Consider the following 19,424-nt stretch of genomic DNA (forward strand, 5'->3'; position numbering starts at 1 on the left):
CCCTCAAAGATCACCTTCAAGAAGACCTTGCCATATGGGCCGGGCCATCTGGACTGTACCATGTTACAGACAGTAGGGGAGGGGAAGAGAGCCTGGTTGGGTGGTTGGAAATTAAGGGACGGTTACAATGAAACGCTTACAGAGCAGCTGAACCGTCTTAAAAACTTTAACACGTAGTCCATCTGAAGTTTATAAAGAGGTCTGGTGTTAAACTAGTGTGCTCTCATGGGAAGGGTTAGTAATAGGAGTCCTCAATAATTCACAGAGGAAATTCAATACTGTCCCTACCATTAAAACAAACACACACATTACAATCTTCCAGGCCATTAAGGCTGCTGCCTAGTTCATGATGGTAATCACATCCATATACATTATTTACTCGTCTCCACTGGTGCACCAACATTAGAAGAATCTATATTTATGTGAATCTAAATCTTCCTCTTTCTCGCCTCTTTCCATTTCAGGGATTGAGCTTTGTTTGCCAGCCTGGCGCTTCTCCATGACCATGGTGGCCAGTTTTCTGATGGTGGGCGGGCAGCTACTGATGCCAGGGGTGGCCGCTCTTTGCCGCAATTGGCCGGACCGGGATGACTGGCAGGTCCTGCAGATTGTCATTATCAGCCCTTTCGTTCTGATGCTGCCCTACGTCTGGTGAGTCCCGCCCATGGGGGAAATCCACAGGAGGCAGGAGGAGTGGTGGGGGGGGGGATACTTGTCTCGCTGAGCCAGGCAATGGCTTGTACAGTACACACTGCACTACACAGTACTGACAAACAATACTCTCTTTCTTCTATTGTTTTTCCTTCTTTCCCCATTTTTGTTCTTCTTGCTCTTACAAATCAAATCTTTTCTCATCCTTCTCTCCTCTCTCTCCACATCCTTCCCATCCCTCTCTTTCTCTCACTCTGCAGGCTTTTCCCCGAGTCGTTGCGCTGGTTGCTGGCCACCCAGCACTACAGGCGGTCCAAAGCCATGATGCTGCGCATCGCAAGGAAGAACCAGGTTAACACGACCAGCGAGCCGAGTGGAGTGCTTACAGGTGAGGTGGGGTAAAACAATGAAAATAAAAATCCATTTAGCTATGAATTTATACTCTCTTTTGTTTAAATCACGTCACCATGCAAATTATTTTAAACTGTAGCTGACACTTGTTATGTTGCAGCTGCTTCTTGTTACAAAATGAACATGCAAGTAACTCAAAGACAGAGTTTTCATTTCATTAGAGTTTAATCTGTTTTCCGATCATTATAAATGTCAGTAAATAGTGGATCACAATTTCTTAAAACCCAATGACAAGTCTTCAAATTACTTGTCTTATCCGATCAACAGAACAAAACTCAAAGATATTCAATTCACAATATTAGTGGGCAGTAAATAATCACATATGAGAAGCTCAAAATAGAGAGTTTTGGTGATTTGTTCTTGATAAATGACTTCTACAATGAATGGACAATCAAAAAAGTGGATAATTAACTGCCTTGCAATCGTGCGGGCCCTTAAAGAAGTGACCTCAGACCTCTCCCCTCTCTGCCCCCCCCCCCCACATCTATTCCGCCCCTGCCTTGGTGATTGATTCCGTGTTTCTGGGTCTCCTAGTGTCCGAGCAGACGGATGATGATGGGAGTGGGCATAGGGACATGCTCTATCTGCCCCTTAGCGGCAGGACTCTCCTTACCTTCTGTATGGATAGGTCTCAAGGTGTGTGTTTCATGTTTCCTACCAGAGCTGGAGCAGGAGCTGCACAACAAACCCCAGAGGACCTGCATTGTCAAGATGATGAGCACCAGGAACCTGTGGAAAAACATTGTGGTGCTGTGTGTCAACTCGTAAGTGTGTTGTGACCGAGCTGGTAGCTACAGTTCCTTTTCTAATCAAAGATAACATCCATTGTTTTGGGAGAGCATGAATTACATGAGCTCGCCCCCACAAAAGGGAAATTATGACATGTTATGTAGTGATGTCACATTCAGTGCCAAGATTTCAAAGCGTGTGTCAAGAAATCCCCGTAGTTTCCCGGGAAGCACGTATTGAGGCTTGTATTGTTTTAGACAAATTACGACATTGATGACACCCAAAGCCTAGCTGCCCGTCAATACCACGTGATTGGTTAATGAAGTGGTTCTAATCTACACGGTTTTAATATACATCCATGATCTACACAAGCACACTCACAGCCATTTGCCTAGTTACAACCCATGCCATTTTCCAGTTTTAGAGCTTACAAATATTGGCCCTCCTGCTTTTATATTATAACCAATAGCAGTAATTCACACACACGTTTGATAGCCGCATTCCACTCAAGAAAATCCATTCATTACACTGTTATGTTAACATTTTCACTAATGTTATGTGTAAACCTCTGTCGCCCGTTGGCAGATGCATGTCTCAGGTACTACCTCCCTCTCCACTTTCTTATTGTGTCTCCGTGTGTTTGTGCAGGCTGACAGGTTATGGGATCCACCACTGCTTCGCCCGCAGTATGATGGACCCGGAGGCCCAGCCCACTGCTTTGTGCCACGCGGACTATTACACTATGGCTGGCATTGCTGTGGCAACTTGCCTGGCGCTCTGCCCCGCGGTGGGGTTGATGGGTCGGCGAGGAGGGCTGCTCACCTTCATGATCATAACGGCCCTGGCATCGCTACTGCAGCTGGGGTTACTCAACTGTGAGTTATCACACAGTCAAGCTTTCCAGAGTGGCACCTGTGCAGTTTACAATAATAAGACTCACTTAAAGTGAAGTTAAAGTTACATTGTTATGGAACAATATGTCTTCAATTTTAGACAGAGGTAATCAAAAGCAACTTCTCATTTTTGGCGTCTGAAATGACAACTGTTGATGGCATGTCTCAGTGTTTCCCAAACGTTTTACAGTCCTGTACCCTTAAAATCAAGTTTGTTGGCCAGGCTTGATACTAGGGTTGGGCAATATAATCGGTATTATATAAATTTATGAGGCTAGATATCGTCTTCAATTTCGGGATTTTGTAATATCCTGATATTACACAAGTCTTTTCTTTTCCTTGTTTTAAAGGCTGCATTACAGTAGAGTGATGTAATTTTCTGAACACACCAGTCTGTTGTAGCTGTTGTAATATTTGCCTTTACTCACATAGTTATTAGATCAACATAACTGATGGTTATTTATCAAAGATCTCATTGTGCACATATTTTGTGAAAGCACCAACTGTCAACCCTACAAAACCGCCACAATATCGATATTGAGGTATTTGGTCAAAAATATCGGGATATTTGATTTTCTCAATATTGCCCAGCTCTAATTGCTGCCTTTAGCATCCTACTGTAAATCTGAAAAACACAGTGATACTCCTGCCCTTACACTTTTTGCTTGTGTTTTTGTTTTGTTTTAGAGGGGCAAGAAGAACCCTCAAAACTGTTCAGAAGCTGGATTTATATAAGAAGCATTCTGACTAGTGTCCTCATGTGATTTTCACAATTGGCATGTCCATGAACAACTGGAAGCTTTTGACAGATCTGCATATTTATGCTTGTTACGCTATGATTGGACTGTTGCTGTCTGGGGAAAGATTTAGCAAAAGTCCCACTACTACAACAATCTTTCCATAAAGTTATACAAATTATTTCAAAACAGAAAGTCTGAATTTAACAGTAAAGTTAGTTGTACTATCCCAGCCGTTAAAACAGTACAGGCTGCCGTTCAACTCTCAGTCTAATAGGAGCCTCCTCTCATTCTCCCTTTTTCTGACCTACATATGCAGTACAGTAGTCATTATTTCAGGCTTCCGTGGTTGAACTGTTCAGAGTTCTCCTGAAGGCTTTTTTATCTTGCTTGTTATGAGTCATCCCTGCGCTTCCCTTTGTGCTTACTAATGACATGTTCTCTCCTCTTTTCCCCAATGCTCCCTGATGGAATCTAGTGATTGGGAAGTACAGCCTTCGCCATGACATAGGTACAGTTTGTTGATTTGTGATACATTGTGGTCTAATTTCAAAGTCCCTCTCCTTTCTGCCCCTTGGACGATGTTAGATTAGCTGTTTTGTTTGTGTGCTTCATGTTGGGTGTTTCTGGTATTCTTACGTTTTCTTGTCCTTCTGGACAGTTCTGCGAGACACTCTGAACAGGAAATTCTCGATGGCCTTCTCCATCATCGGCATGTTCTCCTCCCACGCAGTCAGCACACTCAGCATTTTCTTTTGTGCTGAAATCACTCCTACTGTCATCAGGTAAGCCTGGGTGGTCATGAACATAAAATATGACACTTAGGGGAGCCTTTTGCAGTTGGCGAGCTCTAGGCTATGTCCAAAATGACTTTTTCTGTACAATCTGGGCAGTATACAGTACATGTGCAATACAAGAGGGGGGAGGGGCTCAGTAGGTTGTCTTAACTTTCTCAACCAGAAAAGTGTGAGCTTTCCTTTATTTTTCGATTGCTCTATTAAATGTCTAAAGCAGTGGACATTTTAAGTTTAACTGACCGTGTTAAACTTACAGCTTAACTGATCTCCAAGCATTAAAAACAAAATTTCCTGATAGTAAAAATGGTAAAGTGCATTGATAACTTGTGTACTCACCGCAAAATACAGTACACTTTGACAATTACTATAGGGTCCTCCATACTGTGTATCATTACCACATGTGGAATCTTTGGACACAGCTCTTGTTCTCATGCTGCTCATGAGCTCCATCTTGTGGTGGAGTTGTGAGTGGTGCATCTATTTAGACTATCTCCTGAAAGGCAGTCACGGGGTGCTTTTCAGTATGTCAACGTTCCTTGCATCTTTTACACTGGCGTCTCCCTAAGATTTTGAGTGAGAAGCTCAGTCATCCATGAGAAGCTCGGAGTAGAGCTGCTGCTCCTTCGTGCAGTTGAGGTGGTTCAGGCATCTGGTAAGGATGCCTCCTGGATGCCTCCCTAGGGACGTGTTTCGAGCTGGGAGGAGGCCTTGGGGAAGACCCAGGACTAGGTGGAAGGATTATATCTCCAACCTGGCCTGGGAACACCTCGGGGTCCCCCAGTCGAAGCTGGTTGATGTGGCTCGGGAATGGAAGCACACAAAGATAGATGGATGGATGTATCAAATAATAAAAAGAGTTTTCTCGGGACACTTTACAGATAGAGTAGGTCTAGGACACATTCTATAATTTACAAAGACCCAACAATGCAAGTAATTACCCCGAGAGCAAGTGTATTTAGTGCGACAGTGGTGAGTAAAAACCTTGTGATGAGAAAAAGTCCCTTTTAGGTCCCTTTTTAAGTCATTCCACTCGACAAAAGACTTCTGCGTTGGATACCCCTGTGTTTTTCCACTTTAAGCTTCTCCAGAAGCCTCCTCTCCTTGAGGTGCATTAAAGGGATTAGAAGACTGTCAATGATGGAGGAAGGGGAACGATTTCTTGGTCATGGGAGGAGAAAAGACGCAAGGAAGCATAATGAAAAGCACCCAGGGTGTTGCACTCGTTTGCATACGCAGAAAGTGTCAAATATATGAGAAATTAAAAAAGAAAACTGGAGACGCACGTTCCCATCTGGCTAATCACAGCATGACAGCGGACATGATTGTTGATTTCATAAAGTTACAAAGAAAATTGGAGACATCCATCATTGAGCTCACCACAGTGATCATCCCTTTGTTAAACGGCTCTGCTTCCTGAAATGATTACCCCCCCCTTCCAATTGCTCCATTGACATTTTCATTAAATGCTGAAATAAAGAGTTTTAGGTTCTGGAACCAAGCAAACTGGCTACAAGATGAATCATTATCCCAGAACATTTGATCCAGCAAAAAAAGGATAAGGTACAAATCGATCCTAATCTGCAATGGTAGCAGCTCACTGTAGCTGTTCTTGCGTGGGGTAAAATTGTCCATGGTAACAGCGAGCTCCACCAAGAGAGGTTTCAGAGCCCCTTCGATAATTCAACAAGCACTTCATTTGATGTTGTTAGTATAGTCATCTCCGATCAGTTAAACTTCCTCTCTCTCTGCACAGGGGTGGAGGGCTGGGCCTGGTTCTGGCCAGCGCCGGCTTCGGCATGCTCACAGCACCCATCATGGAGCTCCACAACCAGAAGGGCTACTTCCTGCATCACGTGATCTTCGCGTGCTGCACCCTGTTGTGCATCATCTGCCTGCTGCTGCTGCCCGAGCCGCGGGGCCAGCCGCTGCCGGAGAGCCTGGCTGACGGTGAGACCTTCACCCGTCAGACGCTGCTCCATCCAGGAGAGCAGCACCTCCTTCTCGCCAAGACTGACGGGGACTACTCCCGCGTCCACGACACACCGCTACACCTCACAACCACTGGGGGCGCGACAGTGGCAGCAGCAACCGCTCTGGCAGCGGTGCCTGCCTCCTACGCACTGGCCACCGGTGGGGAGGTGATTGGAAATCCTGCCATAGCCAATGGGGTGTGAACATCATGGCATCATAGCAATAGTCTACTACCGTGCTAATTATTGCTCAAGAATTTTAACCTGAACAGAAAAATGTTAAGGGGAAGAAAAAAAAAAAAAAGAATCTTTCGGATGAACCAGAATTAATTTCACGCTTAGGTTTGGGATGGTGACGATAATTCATTTGTGTAGTTTGTAGTGAGTATGATTCCTTCAGGAGTTGCCAAAAATATTGTACTTGACCGGGTTTATCTAAAGTCAGCGTGTGCTAAATAATATGAAAGTCTTCAGTGGTGTTGGTGATTTTCTTGCACTGCCTTCCAGTCTGTCGAGAATGATTTATGAGTGAAAGACGCAGGCAAGTGAGGAAGGAGAGTAGAGCAGATTTGCTTTGAAAACGTGTGCTCTGTGAGTTTTTTGGTTTGTAGTTTTGACTCGTTGGAGACAGGATGCCACTGCATCTTATAAGTTATTTTGCACTAAATGTCAGAGACACAATCAAAGTGTTTGTGATTTTAAGCCAACACGGAGTTCCATGGATTGGCTAAACCACTCTTTTTTGCATGAAAGGGCACAAATACTTTTACATGTATTTTCTTCCTTTTTGTGGTCCCTCTGCTAGAAGTCCAATGTGGCACTTTATCCTCAGAGATGAGGTTAGTGTAGACACAGATTTTTTTTAAGGAAAGCATTCCTGCTACTAGTGCCGGTGCATGATGGTTGTCTGATACGACGAACAGCCGGAGACATGGCACACTGCAGAGACTGTGGGTACTGCTGAACAAATCTGAGAGTTGAACGGACAGTGATGTCCTATGACGCATCTCAGGATTTAAATGGCTTTATCGTGACGGCTCTGTTCTTTTTAACAAAACATAGAATGTAATTCAAGAAATTCAGTATTTATTTTGTCATGCTGCCGAGGGCAATTTTGTTGCTTGAAATACCTCCTTAATTAGCAAAAAATTCCACTCCAACTCTCACTTCCTTGTTCTCTGTACTGTGGTAATGTTGTAATCCTGCACCTAGGATGTGTAACTCTAGCCAGAAAGCACAATATTTTACAATTTTTTTGGGAAATAAACGTTTGTGAAGATTAGAATAGAGCAGCGTAGCCTGCGCAGACCTGGCCTAGTTGTGATTAGTGTACATTTATACACTTTACTATGTAAGTTTCGCCTAGGACTGCATTAAAATGTAAGGTATGTATCCATGTACCATTCTTTTATAGGATGATAAGCACATTGAATACATAATACATCCCATTTTTCATCCATATATACCTGAATCCAAACATCCTACATTATAAATATCATATTTAGTACACAGCACGTATTCTGAACACCCTGTATGGTTTACTAGTTTGTATATTTTCAACAGTTAAACACTCGGAGGAAAATAAATCCCACTAAAGCTGTTTTCTAAGTGTTATTTTTTTAATACGATGCATTTGTACAAAAAGCCATAGGTCTCTACATGTTTTGATAATAAACCAATTAATTTATTATGTCAATAAAAGAACACTTGATGTGACCGTTTGTGGTAATTGTGTGGGAGTTTGATTAAAGTATTTCGAATATATGTATGTATGTTAGTCCAAAAGAGGAGAAGCACCTGCTACTTGCTTGTTGCTCTGTCCTCAGTTCTACACAAAACACTTCAACTCTTCAGTTCAATTAACAATCAAAAGTGTTCAGGGTGAAGCTCCAGCTCCTTTTTGATCCTGTTCTCCACCGAAAGACTTAGGTTGGAGTCTGTCGTCGGGAGACTGTAACTCACAAATACTTGCTTTTTGGTCTTCTTTGCTGCAAAACACACAGAAACAGATATTTATTTCACTTTCAGTTTAGCAAGAGCACTAAATGATTTGCTACAGTACACAATTACACTGAAGTATTCAGTCTTGGAAGTTGTGGAGACTCTGAATTATTTTTGGTTAATAGACCTCGAGTCTTATGTTTTAGCCTGTTCATTACAATTCTTCAATACCAAACATGCGTTCCAAAGGATATTTGTGTGTTTTTTGCACATTTGAAGAAGCCTTTCGGTTTTAGTTAGTTAGTTGGGGTTGTATGAAAATCATTATGTGAAGATATCTTCAACATATCATAGTGAACATTATTATCGCGTTATCTTTGGAAAACCTGTGTCATGGTTTTGAAGCAGTGGTGGAACGTACATTTACTTAAGTACAATTCGGACTTGTTTATACAACACTGGCACCACATTGACAAACATTCAAATGCTCTTGCATGGAATAAAATAATATTCTATAATAACAACTAAAAACCCTGTGGAAGGAAATATTCCACATAATAAGTACTTTTACTTGTAATACGTGACATTTTGAAGTAAGTGTTTTTAAACTGTGGTATGTCTACTTTTACTAAATTTCTTCCACCACTGCACAGTACATAGACTTTTCAAATCATCCACACTTACTGCACAATAACATTAACAAGCGCCCGGAAAACACTGAAAACGGTTACCGTGAAGGATGATCTAGCAACAGCAGGATTTGGAGAATTGTTTGCAGTAAACTTGATTATAAGTGGATTCTAGCAAATGAGCTAAAACATACAAAAACATTTTAATATCCAGAAACTATAACGACACAACAGCATAAACATGCACCACTTGGCATGTTATCGCGAGAAGAAAGCGACGGTTGAGTTTAGCAAACGTGACACCCGGTTGGGCTTAAGAAAAAAAGAACAGGGTTGCCTTCAGTAAAAGAAGAAAGTGACAGTTAGGTTTAGGAAATGTGACAGGCCAGACACAATCCCTGGTCTCCTGGGTGAAAGCCCTGTCCTCCACCCCGATGTAAGTCAATGAAAGCCTAACGGCGTTGATAAACACGCAAAAAAGCGAGAATGTGTCTTGATAACACGCCAATTATGTCATAAATGAGATCAGTCTGTACATTAGCAGAAATACTAAAAATGCATGTACAGTTGTACATTCTTACCCAATCTCTGTGCCAAGGAATTCGAAGCAGTATTGGAGGGGTCCCCCATGACTAAAGTAGATAAAGGCATTGAATCCTGCAGACAGAACAAATGATGAGCAGAACAGCGGTTGGTCTTTCTTCCAGGACAGAAATCATTAGATCCCTGATATCCAAAATCTTTTACTTTACTATCGGTTTGTCAGGCCAAGTGTTCCCAATTGTGTCCCGCTTTGTTGTCTCTGTGGTTTGTGCTAAAGTCAGAGGATGTCAAGAAAAATATTTACTATAATTGGCCTGCTAAGGAGCCATAACCCAACTAGTAGCACTGTGCTGGAATTATAGAGAACCACAGGGACTTATCATCATCCAGATCACAAACATGTGTTCCCATCTTTCCCTGGTGGTATTTAACCATGGAAGCTGGATATGAGCAATGTAATACATAGCCTAATCTAACACAGAATCAGTTGGTGTAAACGTATAAAATAAGCATTTCTGTTTTTGGATAATATGTCAGGTTTATACACTGATGCAAAAATAGCATTTACAAATCCACTCTTACTTAAAACATCGGTCCTACTTTTTTAGATTAACAATACTGCCCACAATATTTTAATACCCCACAGATACTCACTGCACAGGAAAGCCATACATGTACTACAGTATCGGTATCACAAAAATCAGCCCAAACTCTGTAGGATACATCGTAAAATCGTCTCGGTTTTATCACTGAAACTTCTGTTATCATACACGTGTGGGATAATATGTCTTGTATTTATTATAGTGTGGTCTGAAACTGTGACTGAACAGGAACTGAACAGCCTGCCCATAAATATTAAACAAGTAACGTTAGCCTAATAACTTTAGCATTCCTTTGAGGACATCTCAAAACTAACTAATTAGCCTAGCCATCTAGCTAGCTAGTACAATAATAACAGTGAGTGACATGAACAGAAGACTCAAATAAAGTACAAGTACCTCCAATGTACAGTGTTTAAATAAAAGTACTAGTTGGAGTAACTAGTAGTCATACATTTGGTTGTATTTACTTACATATCTGCTGCTCATTGAGACCGCCAGGTTGGACAGAACCGGACTCGAACCGACCCACAGGAAGAACCCTCCGCTGAGCTTCATCACATGAAAGTGTATCACCTGCTCCAAAATCTTCTCCGAAAAATTGTGCACCGTAATGGCCTCAAACACCGCTCCGTTTTGGTTCTCGGTCATTTTTGGTTGCTGTTTAACTCTAGCTAGCAACCATTTGACTCGTGCTAGCTACAATAAACAATCTATGCTACAAACAGAAACAGAAAGAGCTACTTCCTGGTGAAAGGAAGATGGCAGCCCAAAGCAATCGATCGTCAATGCGATGTGCAGCACCAGAGCAACGGATCTTCTTGACCAAAAAAACCGACACGTCAGTGGTGGAAGATGTACTCAAATTTGTACTTAAAAGTAACAATAATATAATAATGTAGAAATACTCTGTTACAAGTAAAAGTCCTTCATTATAATGTAATGTAATTAATTAGAGCAGAAGTATAAAATAGGCAAAAATAAGCACAACAGTGTACATTAATCCTAATTAATGATGCATTATTGTGTTTATCGCTTTAATTTTGCAACTTGTAAATTTGAAGCTAATTTTAACTACATTAAATGTACGCTAGGTGGCTAAATCCATAGTAATAGCCTACCTTACCTCATGCTACATCTAAATAGACAGTCATTTTAGCATTGTTTAACACTACATTCAAAGTTGACAGAAACCAAATAAAACCACGAAAAGCTGTTTTTTGGTCTTCTCTAAACTTTTCCAACCATTAAAACTCAAGTTTTGGTGGAAATAGACACATACATTATAGATTTACATGTGAAGATACTGTATGTTGGTTCAATACGCTAGAAGTGCTGTTTTTTTAAAATGGAGTAGGGTTGGTTTAGCGCTAGCTACTTCAAAGCTGTTTCTGGGAAACAGAAAGGTCCTAAATAGGTTTTAAAAGGTCTATCTCTGAATGGTTAAGACACTTAACACTTTTATTATTTTTTTATTAAGTTTAATTGTTATTCGGATGTGCACCAAGTAGTAGACTGTTAAAAATTCTTGGGGAATTTTCTAGTTGATTATATTCTCCAGTATGTACCTATGTACCCCGGTGTGCGGTGGTTTGAATGCACGTAATTGTTGTAAAAGTTTGCTGCTGAAAAGCGTTAGCTCAGCTGTAGCTTAGCTCCAAGATGGCTGACACTCGACCCGCTTCGGCTCGCTTGAGCTTACTTCGGGTCCTAAGCCTTATTAGCGGGTTGAAAACATGCGGAACTAGCTGACTTATAGTCCACAGCCTCTGGACAAAAATTGCTCCAATGACGTAAAACGACGATTTTCGCGTCATCTGAGTTTTTTTCCTAGACACCCAAAACAGAGATCTCTCTTCTCAGGGAGACATGAGGGAGGGATGCACGGTCATTGGAAAACACTACCGGGTTTCTACTGATACAAAGCTTAATGCTAATGAGTGAAGAGAGTAACATAGGTAACACTTACACTACCGGTCAAAAGTTTGGGTCACTCACAAATTTCCATTGGACTCCATTATAGACATAATCCCAGCTGAGATCAGTTGCCTTGTTTTTTTTAACCAGGGCAGCAGTTTCCAGATTACATTATGTGCTTACATAATTGCAAAAGGGTTGTTTAATGTTGTCTTAGTTAGTTTTGTAAAATAATATCAGATTAGTAAACAAAATTAGCATTTGGAACATTGGATGAATGGTTGCTGATAATGGGAAATGTAGATATTGCATTAAAGATCAGCCCCCCCACCCAGATCAGCTGGTATCCTGTCTATAATGGAGTGAAATGGAAATTTGTAAGTGACCCCAAACTTTTGACCGGTAGTGTAAATAAAGGGCTGTTAAATGGTATGAAATAGCTTTATTAATGCTCATAAATCATTTTCAATGTGAAATCATTAACATTACTCCTGTAATCACCAAAACAAATATTTAATGTTACTGACAATTTACCAAATCTTAATTTCAGTTTTGTGATAATACAGCTATTAACAGTGTTGTTAAATTTAGCTTTGTATAAGTGTTTGTTTTCTAAAGCAAGCAGCTGCAGACATTTTACTTTAACTTTACCGAGACCTCGTTAGGAACTAATGTCACTGTTTTTTTTAAATAATTGCAGTGTAACATTAGCATGAACGAGATAAAATGAACATTGGAATTTTAAAGTTAAATATAGAGTTATTTTACAATTGATGTTTCATGTAAACAGATTTACATGATTACAAATTAAATTATCAAAACAAAATTAAGTCATTAGGTGCACATATGTGCTAGTTACCCTGGCGACCTCTCCACAAGGCAATCAGTTGTCGTTTCACAGTGTTAATTAATCGATCAGTCTCCCAGAAAGTCTTCCACCAGTCTGTTGAATTCATCAGCGTACCTCAGGTGGAGATTGTGTTTACCCTCTGGCATCAGGTGTAATCTAGGTTTGAATAAAAAAAGAAGGTATTTGTTACTTTGTTATTGTTTAAGTGTGTGTGCGTGCATGCGTGCTCGTACGTGAATAGGTGAATTAGATGAAATAGTGAAGCCTTTTGTCTGCGAAGAGAAAAAAAACTCTTTAATTGCAGTCTTAACCATTTTCACCAATCAATGACCTATGTCACGACTGGAAATCTACTCTTATTTCTATCATGAGGGCCCAGCCCTACATATTGATGTTTTGTAGGTTGACACACACTATTGTGGCCATGCAGTTATAGCTATCCATTGAGGGATGCAGTTTTACAGTTTGCTTAGACTTACAAGTGACAATAAAAATACATTGCATGCTCATAATGTTTTGGTAACATTAAGGGTCCTATCTTGCACCCAACGCAATTGAATTTGTGCACCGGCGCATGTATCATTCCTTTTCTGCAACAGACGCACAACTGAATTAGGGAATTAATTTGAGCTCCCGGGGGCGGTTCATTGTTTCAGAAAACAATTCCGCCACAGACCAGAAAAATCCTAGACTACAGTCAGTGGAGCGGTATTCAGATGCTATTTTAAGGGCGCATGCTCGGCCGTAATGTTGAGTGCGCATACATTTTGCTTCTCTTTTCTCACGGACCCAGCAGTTCGCGTTTTTGCAAACCATACATAAATACAAGGAAAATACATGTACGACCTTGTTTTACACAACATGTACATTAATTGTGCATGTGTTGTATTAAGAGCATGCGCCTAGCAAATCCACCATCATAATAGCAATCCATCGTGGAACAAGCGCACCTGCTTTTAAAGGGAATGTGAAATAACGCTCTGATTGGTTTGTTACACATTACGCCCAAACCACACCTGAGTAATGTAGCTACTTCAGACCAACCCAGATTTGAAATGGATACAAGAGTCATTCATCCCGCTGGTATAATAGCAGCAGCGCCCGAGATTCGCCCACAAAGCTACTTGCGTTTGATACTTGTGTTTCAGATCGTTAAAATAGGGCCCTAAGTGTCCTTGGTCTACCAGGTGAGTGTGGACGCGGTGTGCGTGCGCTGGTGTGTGTGTTTGTGTGTGTGTGTTTGTGTGATCTTATCTCACCGTGATCCCTTGATGTGTTTGAGGAGGCACTGTGGGTGGAAGCTGGGCACCATGGGGTCTTTTTCTCCGTGGATGATGAGGGTTGGACAGCTGATTAGGGGCAGAAGCTCCAGGCAGATACTCCCTGACCAGATGACATGTAGGAAAACAAAATTAAATCAATTGTTTTTCAGCTGACTTCGATTGGAACATAACAAAATTAAGGAACATCTCAAATGTACCTCCTCCCCAAAGGAGGTCATGTTTTCGGCTCAGTTTGTTAGTTTATCTGTTTATCTTTCAACAGGATTATGTAAAAAAAAGTGATGAGACGTGGTGGAAGACTGTAGCATGGGCCAAGGAAGAAGCCAGTTAATTCTGCAGCAGATCCAAATCCAAGGGTGGGTCCACAAATGATGTTGCTTTTGTCACCACTGCATTAACATTGTGAGACAGGGCATGTCTTGGCGGATGTCTGCCCTGTCCGTCTGCCCGTCTACTTCTCCATACTTTCCTTGTGTATGACAAGTAGTAGAGATCTTGTGGCAAAAATAAACATCTTCCATCCTAAATTCCATCAGTTTTGTGTTTCTTGCAACACTTCCGCTATGCAAAAAACTGCAAACTCACAGTAACTATATATTATCAATACTTGACAATCACATACATAACAACTTCCTTTATAATTGCATTATAACTATGAAGCAGTTCCCTTCCATCTCTTGATTTTGTTATTTCTGATGGCTTTCAGTTTTGAACTCCACCCGTGTAATGAGTCTATCACAACAAAGTTCTAAATCTAAGTCGCCCAATTTCTTCTGATTCAACAAAACACTACCTCCTATTTGTTGCAATCTTATGTTCAATTTCACAAATCCCACTCGAAAAATCCACCCAGCCTGCCCACAAAATATTTAACTGTATCAGTAGCCTAACATGTCTCTTGTCTTTTTCTCTCTTTCTTCATTCATTCTTTATTTTCTCTCCTCATTTAGTTGTTCATTTCTTCTGTTTCTTTTTGCATAGACTGTGTTTTGTATGTTTTTATTTTCTTTATGCTATCTTACGTTGAAATGTTTTAGAGAACCCAACATGTCAAGCTCCTTGAGGGTTTTCTGGAGGGTTTTCTTTGCATGTCTTTTTTACTTCTGTTGTCATTTAAGTAACACTGTTGTGTTTAGAAATATGGATTCAGTACCTTCTGGTCTTTTTGCAAACTGTGCGATCCCGTCCACCCAGGCCTCCCAGGTTTTAGCAAAGATTTGTGCTCCATACACCTCCTCCATGGGCTGCCTCATCCTCGCACTCCACTTGGAGACATCACGCACCGCTATGTGTTGCCATGGACACACAATATACAAAGTTAAGAAAGATGGCGCCATGCACAGTTCACAGAGTTTGGGACCACGTGGGCACATTACCATTGTAAAGCTGGAGGTCCTGCTGGGAAACAAAGGCGTTGCTTCCCCATACCACCATCTTGCTGATCAGGTGGGGGTTCTTCGCCGCTGCAATCAGAGCGGTGATCCCTCCGTCACTCCACCCCAGCAGAGAGAACTGGCCAAAGCCCAGTGCCTGCCAATGAAATACAAAATACTATTAATTACCTCTTTATTCTTCCTATCAAAAAGCATATGATCAAAGCAAATATGTTTTTTAACCCTCTGAGGTCCAGAGGCATTTATAAAACAATAATTTTGCCCTAAAGGTGAAAAGTTGATGTTTGCCGTTTGAAATTTCTCAAATCTTTTGTGAAAACAAACCTACACTTCATTGTTTTGGTTAGTTTACAAAAGTCTTGGGTTTACGGTGGTAGCATAATATATGAAAAAAATAGTATGAAATTATAATTGGAAATATTGCTTTTTGAGTGGGACTGTTGTCAAACATCACTTGGACTCTCAAAATTATGATTATGATTATTAAAGCGCAGTAAACTATGGAAAATACTGATGTGGACATTTGTGTGCACAGATAAATGGAGAGCATATGTTTAGCAATCAGTGTCAATATAACGGTGGGGACGCTCTAACATGCTTCCTCTATGCGGCACATAATGGAGTGACAATCAGCCACTCGGGGTAAATTAGACACTATCTGACTGTTAAAACGTAGTTTGTTGGATAAAGTACAGATCAGAGGAGGCAGTTTTAAGTTATGAGTTGTTTCACATTTAAAAATGCTTTGATTTTCTCATTATAGTGTTTTCACTATTCTTCTGAAACCATGTGTTAGCCTGTGCTTTCATTTAGCTGCTGTGAAAACTTTCTTTTAAACACAATTATGAATTTCCACTTTTATTCTGAAATGCCAGCCGTATGTTCCAGCAGCGTGCATGAAAGGTTTCCTTAACTGAACAAAACTTCATCAATCCATGCTCTCGGATTCACACAGCAATGTTCCTTCCTACCATATGACCCCCTCCCCCCACCCACCCCCCATAGTAAATATGCAATCCAGATGGGTAATAATGGTCACCCCTGGCTGATCAACAGACTGATACGACCTTCATCAGATCCACTGCGTCCTTTGCATCCCTCTCAAAGAAGTCAGGGGGGAAGTCTCTGTCTGGGGGGCGGGATTGTCCGTAACCACGGGGATCCCAGCCCACTACAGTGAAGCGTTCCTTATTTAGAGACTTCAGCTGAGGTCCAAAATCAGTCCGAATGCACCCTGTGGAAGGAGAGGTTTTCTCTTTAAAAAAAGACATCACCTTTTGGAACTTTATGTTTCTGCCTTAATTAAAGAAAAATGAAAAAATCCAACCTTTAAGGACACCAATTGTCTGTTATCACATACCCTTCACCATACCTAGAGTTTGGCACGGTTTTATTCCAGTCAGCCTAATAGCTGGTTTTAGTTGCATTGTGAGATGATCTTCTGGAAAGTTTCCCATGTCTCCATGCATGGTGAAGGGTATGTGATAATGTGGGGGGTGCTATTTTAATTCCAGAGGCCAAGGGAACTTTATACAGATGTATAGTATCCTGGATCCATGTAATAACTGGCCTTTAAAATAAAAAATCTGCCTTTCTCTATGGGAATTTAACATAGGGGGGTGTATGCTTATGCCCCTGTAGTTTAAGAAAGAATATTTATTTATTTATTTATGATACATTATTCATTCAGAAAGACAATTGGTGTCCTTAAAGGCTTTTTTTTTTTATTCCTCATTATAGTCAACTTTAGCACGGGTTGATGAACTTCTGAGCAGCACTGTATTTACCCAGAGCACCAGGAATCAGCAGCACGGCGTGTTTCCCTCCGCCTGTCTGCTCGTAGAACAGATCCACTCCGTTAACATGCTGCCTGCCCGAGGCCAGCGACGAGCTGCAGGGACACAGACAGGTAGACCGTGGCAGTAATGGTCACGGTGGTGGACAAGATGAGAACAGCTCTGAAAAACCTTGGCTTTCACTTGACAGTCACAGCGGAATCAAATATGACAAAAATTACAGCCATATTAAATGAAGAAACAAGTACAACATTGGCTTTAAATAGTAAAGTTTTAGCAGCTCTCGTTTTTCGTCTGACCTGAACATGTCAGCAAGGACACTTGAATAAAACATTGCACCGTTGATGACTGCTCTGATGGAGTGTCATGAAATTACAAAAATTACACATAGGGAAATTATTCAATTTTCAAGATTTTTGCATGAGACAACATTGATTTCTGCTCAACAGGGTTGTTACTTGGTTGGTTCAGCTGAGTTTAATTGTTGAAAATAACTGAAAATGTCTTATACTAGCTAATAGAAAATGTAGAGTAGGAAAAACAAGTATTTTTGCTAAGAAATGTTTTTAATTTTTTTTACTTTAGAGGGGAAAGCTCCTCAACATTTAAGACTATGCATGATCAATAATCACGACATTTGTTCCTACTAAAAGAAAGCAGTATTTCAAAGTATTTTTAAATATTTTTTTCTCACACATTTGGAAGAGGAGTACTTGTAGAATTACCTCATTGTAGTGTGGATGTTGGCATATGGTTTCAGGTTAAATAGTCATCTTCACATGACTAAATAATAGGCTACTGGATTATTGGTGTGTGTGTGTGTGTGTGGGGGGGGGTGCCCACCAATATTTAGAAGTAGATATATCCCCCTCAAAAAACTGTAATTAATTATTAATTAATTAATTCATAAATAATTAATTAAATATTGTTTAGTCAGAATAATGTTTTGAAACCATTTTAATATTTTTTCAAATGCTATAAAACCGATTAAAACTCATAGACCGTTAATATTAAAATAAACATAAAAAACTAATTCAATATATACATAGGGTATGTCTATGATAAAAGCCCATCAGTTCAATAAAAGTTAAAGTTAAAGTAATGTTTTACTTGCAAAAAATGTTGTATGGAAGCATCCGTGTTTTTTGAGGGGCAGTTTAGTTGAAAGAAACCCAGATTTCTGGTGTAAATAACACGTTGAAATCGAGTGAAAGTTGAGCCGAGGACAACAGCGTGGTCATGGACGCCATCTTGTGGCTTTAAATCAAACTAGGCTTCAGAGGAACACAGCAAAAAGACGACTAAAAGAAACAGGGCGAGCATTTCCTGTTTTCTGGCTGCAGCATTCCGTGGTTAAAGTCCACATGTCAATGTGAGTATAAACATGCAAATATCAACCAGAAAGCAGTTACCAGTACGACTGGAATGACTCTTTCACGACTCTCTTAATGTCACTTCTGCATTTAAAGAAACGTCCCCCGAGTAGAAGCACCGCCATTCCTCCGCCGTCCGCACCACAGGTCCGCTCAGACGGACCACTCTTCTTCTTTGGTGGTTAAACATCCAGCATATCCTACACTCATAGACTGTAGCCTACATTAATATTGATATTATTATAGAATAGATTAACAGTCTATTCCTGCACTGAAAGGTTGAGGTCTTTTTTTCTAGGGAATCCAGTAAGCTGCGGTCAGATCGGCACTTTCCACGTAATCTTTATTGGCAAAAGAAATTAAAGCAAAAGTACGAAAACGGACCGAAGGGCCACTTTCACGGGGGGGTTATACATATAACACCTAGCCTACATTGGGCTTAACAGGTGAATATTTCAAAAACATCAATTTGATTGATTTTCTAATAATTTCCGGATAACTTTCCTTGACAGACTTTGATGTAATTGGGTGCAGGAAGACTAGTGTAGACTAGATTTAAAGTTTTAAACCTAATTCCCCGCATATTTTATGACCTTTAATTGTCTGTAAACATGCCTGTATAAATGTTACTTTTGTTTGCCAAAAATAGCACTTATACAAAATAGATTATCTGTGACACATTGACTGGCATCTGACTTGAAAGGAACTCTACAACTCTTCTTCTTAAAGACAACTTTTTAATCATCAACATAGCACATCCCTCCTCACACACACGCGCAAACACGGACACACACGCACACGCACACGCACACGCACACACACACACACTGTTAATCATTACCATATCACATCCTCAAATGTGTCTGCAACACCCCCAACCCCTCCTCAAACACGCACACACACACACACAC

General features: G+C 40.6%; 3 protein-coding genes and 1 long non-coding RNA gene across 4 annotated transcripts in view; 2 read left to right on the forward strand and 2 right to left on the reverse strand.

Moving 5' to 3' along the window:
- LOC117950540 (solute carrier family 22 member 23) overlaps positions 1 to 7,047 on the forward strand; it is a 20,195-nt gene extending 13,148 nt beyond the window's left edge. Inside the window, exons 4-10 of the mRNA XM_034881669.1 lie at positions 465 to 651; positions 912 to 1,039; positions 1,724 to 1,826; positions 2,440 to 2,666; positions 3,900 to 3,932; positions 4,083 to 4,206; positions 5,972 to 7,047. Coding sequence (XP_034737560.1) covers positions 465 to 651; positions 912 to 1,039; positions 1,724 to 1,826; positions 2,440 to 2,666; positions 3,900 to 3,932; positions 4,083 to 4,206; positions 5,972 to 6,392 — 1,223 coding nt within the window. The 3' untranslated portion in view covers positions 6,393 to 7,047. The remainder of the gene's footprint in view (positions 1 to 464; positions 652 to 911; positions 1,040 to 1,723; positions 1,827 to 2,439; positions 2,667 to 3,899; positions 3,933 to 4,082; positions 4,207 to 5,971) is intronic.
- Positions 7,048 to 7,786: 739 nt separating this feature from the next.
- psmg4 (proteasome (prosome, macropain) assembly chaperone 4) lies at positions 7,787 to 10,651 on the reverse strand. The gene is made up of 3 exons (XM_034881670.1): positions 10,375 to 10,651; positions 9,340 to 9,415; positions 7,787 to 8,176 (listed from the first exon to the last, which is right to left on the reverse strand). The coding sequence occupies exons 1-3, from the start codon at positions 10,549 to 10,551 to the stop codon at positions 8,055 to 8,057; spliced, it is 375 nt and encodes a 124-aa protein (XP_034737561.1). The 5' UTR covers positions 10,552 to 10,651; the 3' UTR covers positions 7,787 to 8,054.
- Positions 10,652 to 12,239: 1,588 nt separating this feature from the next.
- On the reverse strand, positions 12,240 to 18,818 carry bphl (biphenyl hydrolase like). The gene is made up of 7 exons (XM_034882216.1): positions 18,553 to 18,818; positions 17,132 to 17,235; positions 16,412 to 16,578; positions 15,327 to 15,480; positions 15,104 to 15,235; positions 13,927 to 14,050; positions 12,240 to 12,823 (listed from the first exon to the last, which is right to left on the reverse strand). Exons 1-7 carry the CDS (start codon positions 18,636 to 18,638, stop codon positions 12,733 to 12,735), a joined length of 858 nt encoding a protein of 285 aa, XP_034738107.1. The 5' UTR covers positions 18,639 to 18,818; the 3' UTR covers positions 12,240 to 12,732.
- LOC117950856 overlaps positions 13,849 to 19,424 on the forward strand; it is a 20,613-nt gene continuing 15,037 nt past the window's right edge. The window contains exons 1-2 of the long non-coding RNA XR_004657993.1: positions 13,849 to 13,860; positions 18,078 to 18,083. This is a non-coding gene — a long non-coding RNA (uncharacterized LOC117950856). The remainder of the gene's footprint in view (positions 13,861 to 18,077; positions 18,084 to 19,424) is intronic.

The sequence above is a fragment of the Etheostoma cragini genome, chromosome 9 (genome assembly GCF_013103735.1).
Source record: "Etheostoma cragini isolate CJK2018 chromosome 9, CSU_Ecrag_1.0, whole genome shotgun sequence".
NCBI lineage: Eukaryota > Metazoa > Chordata > Actinopteri > Perciformes > Percidae > Etheostoma > Etheostoma cragini.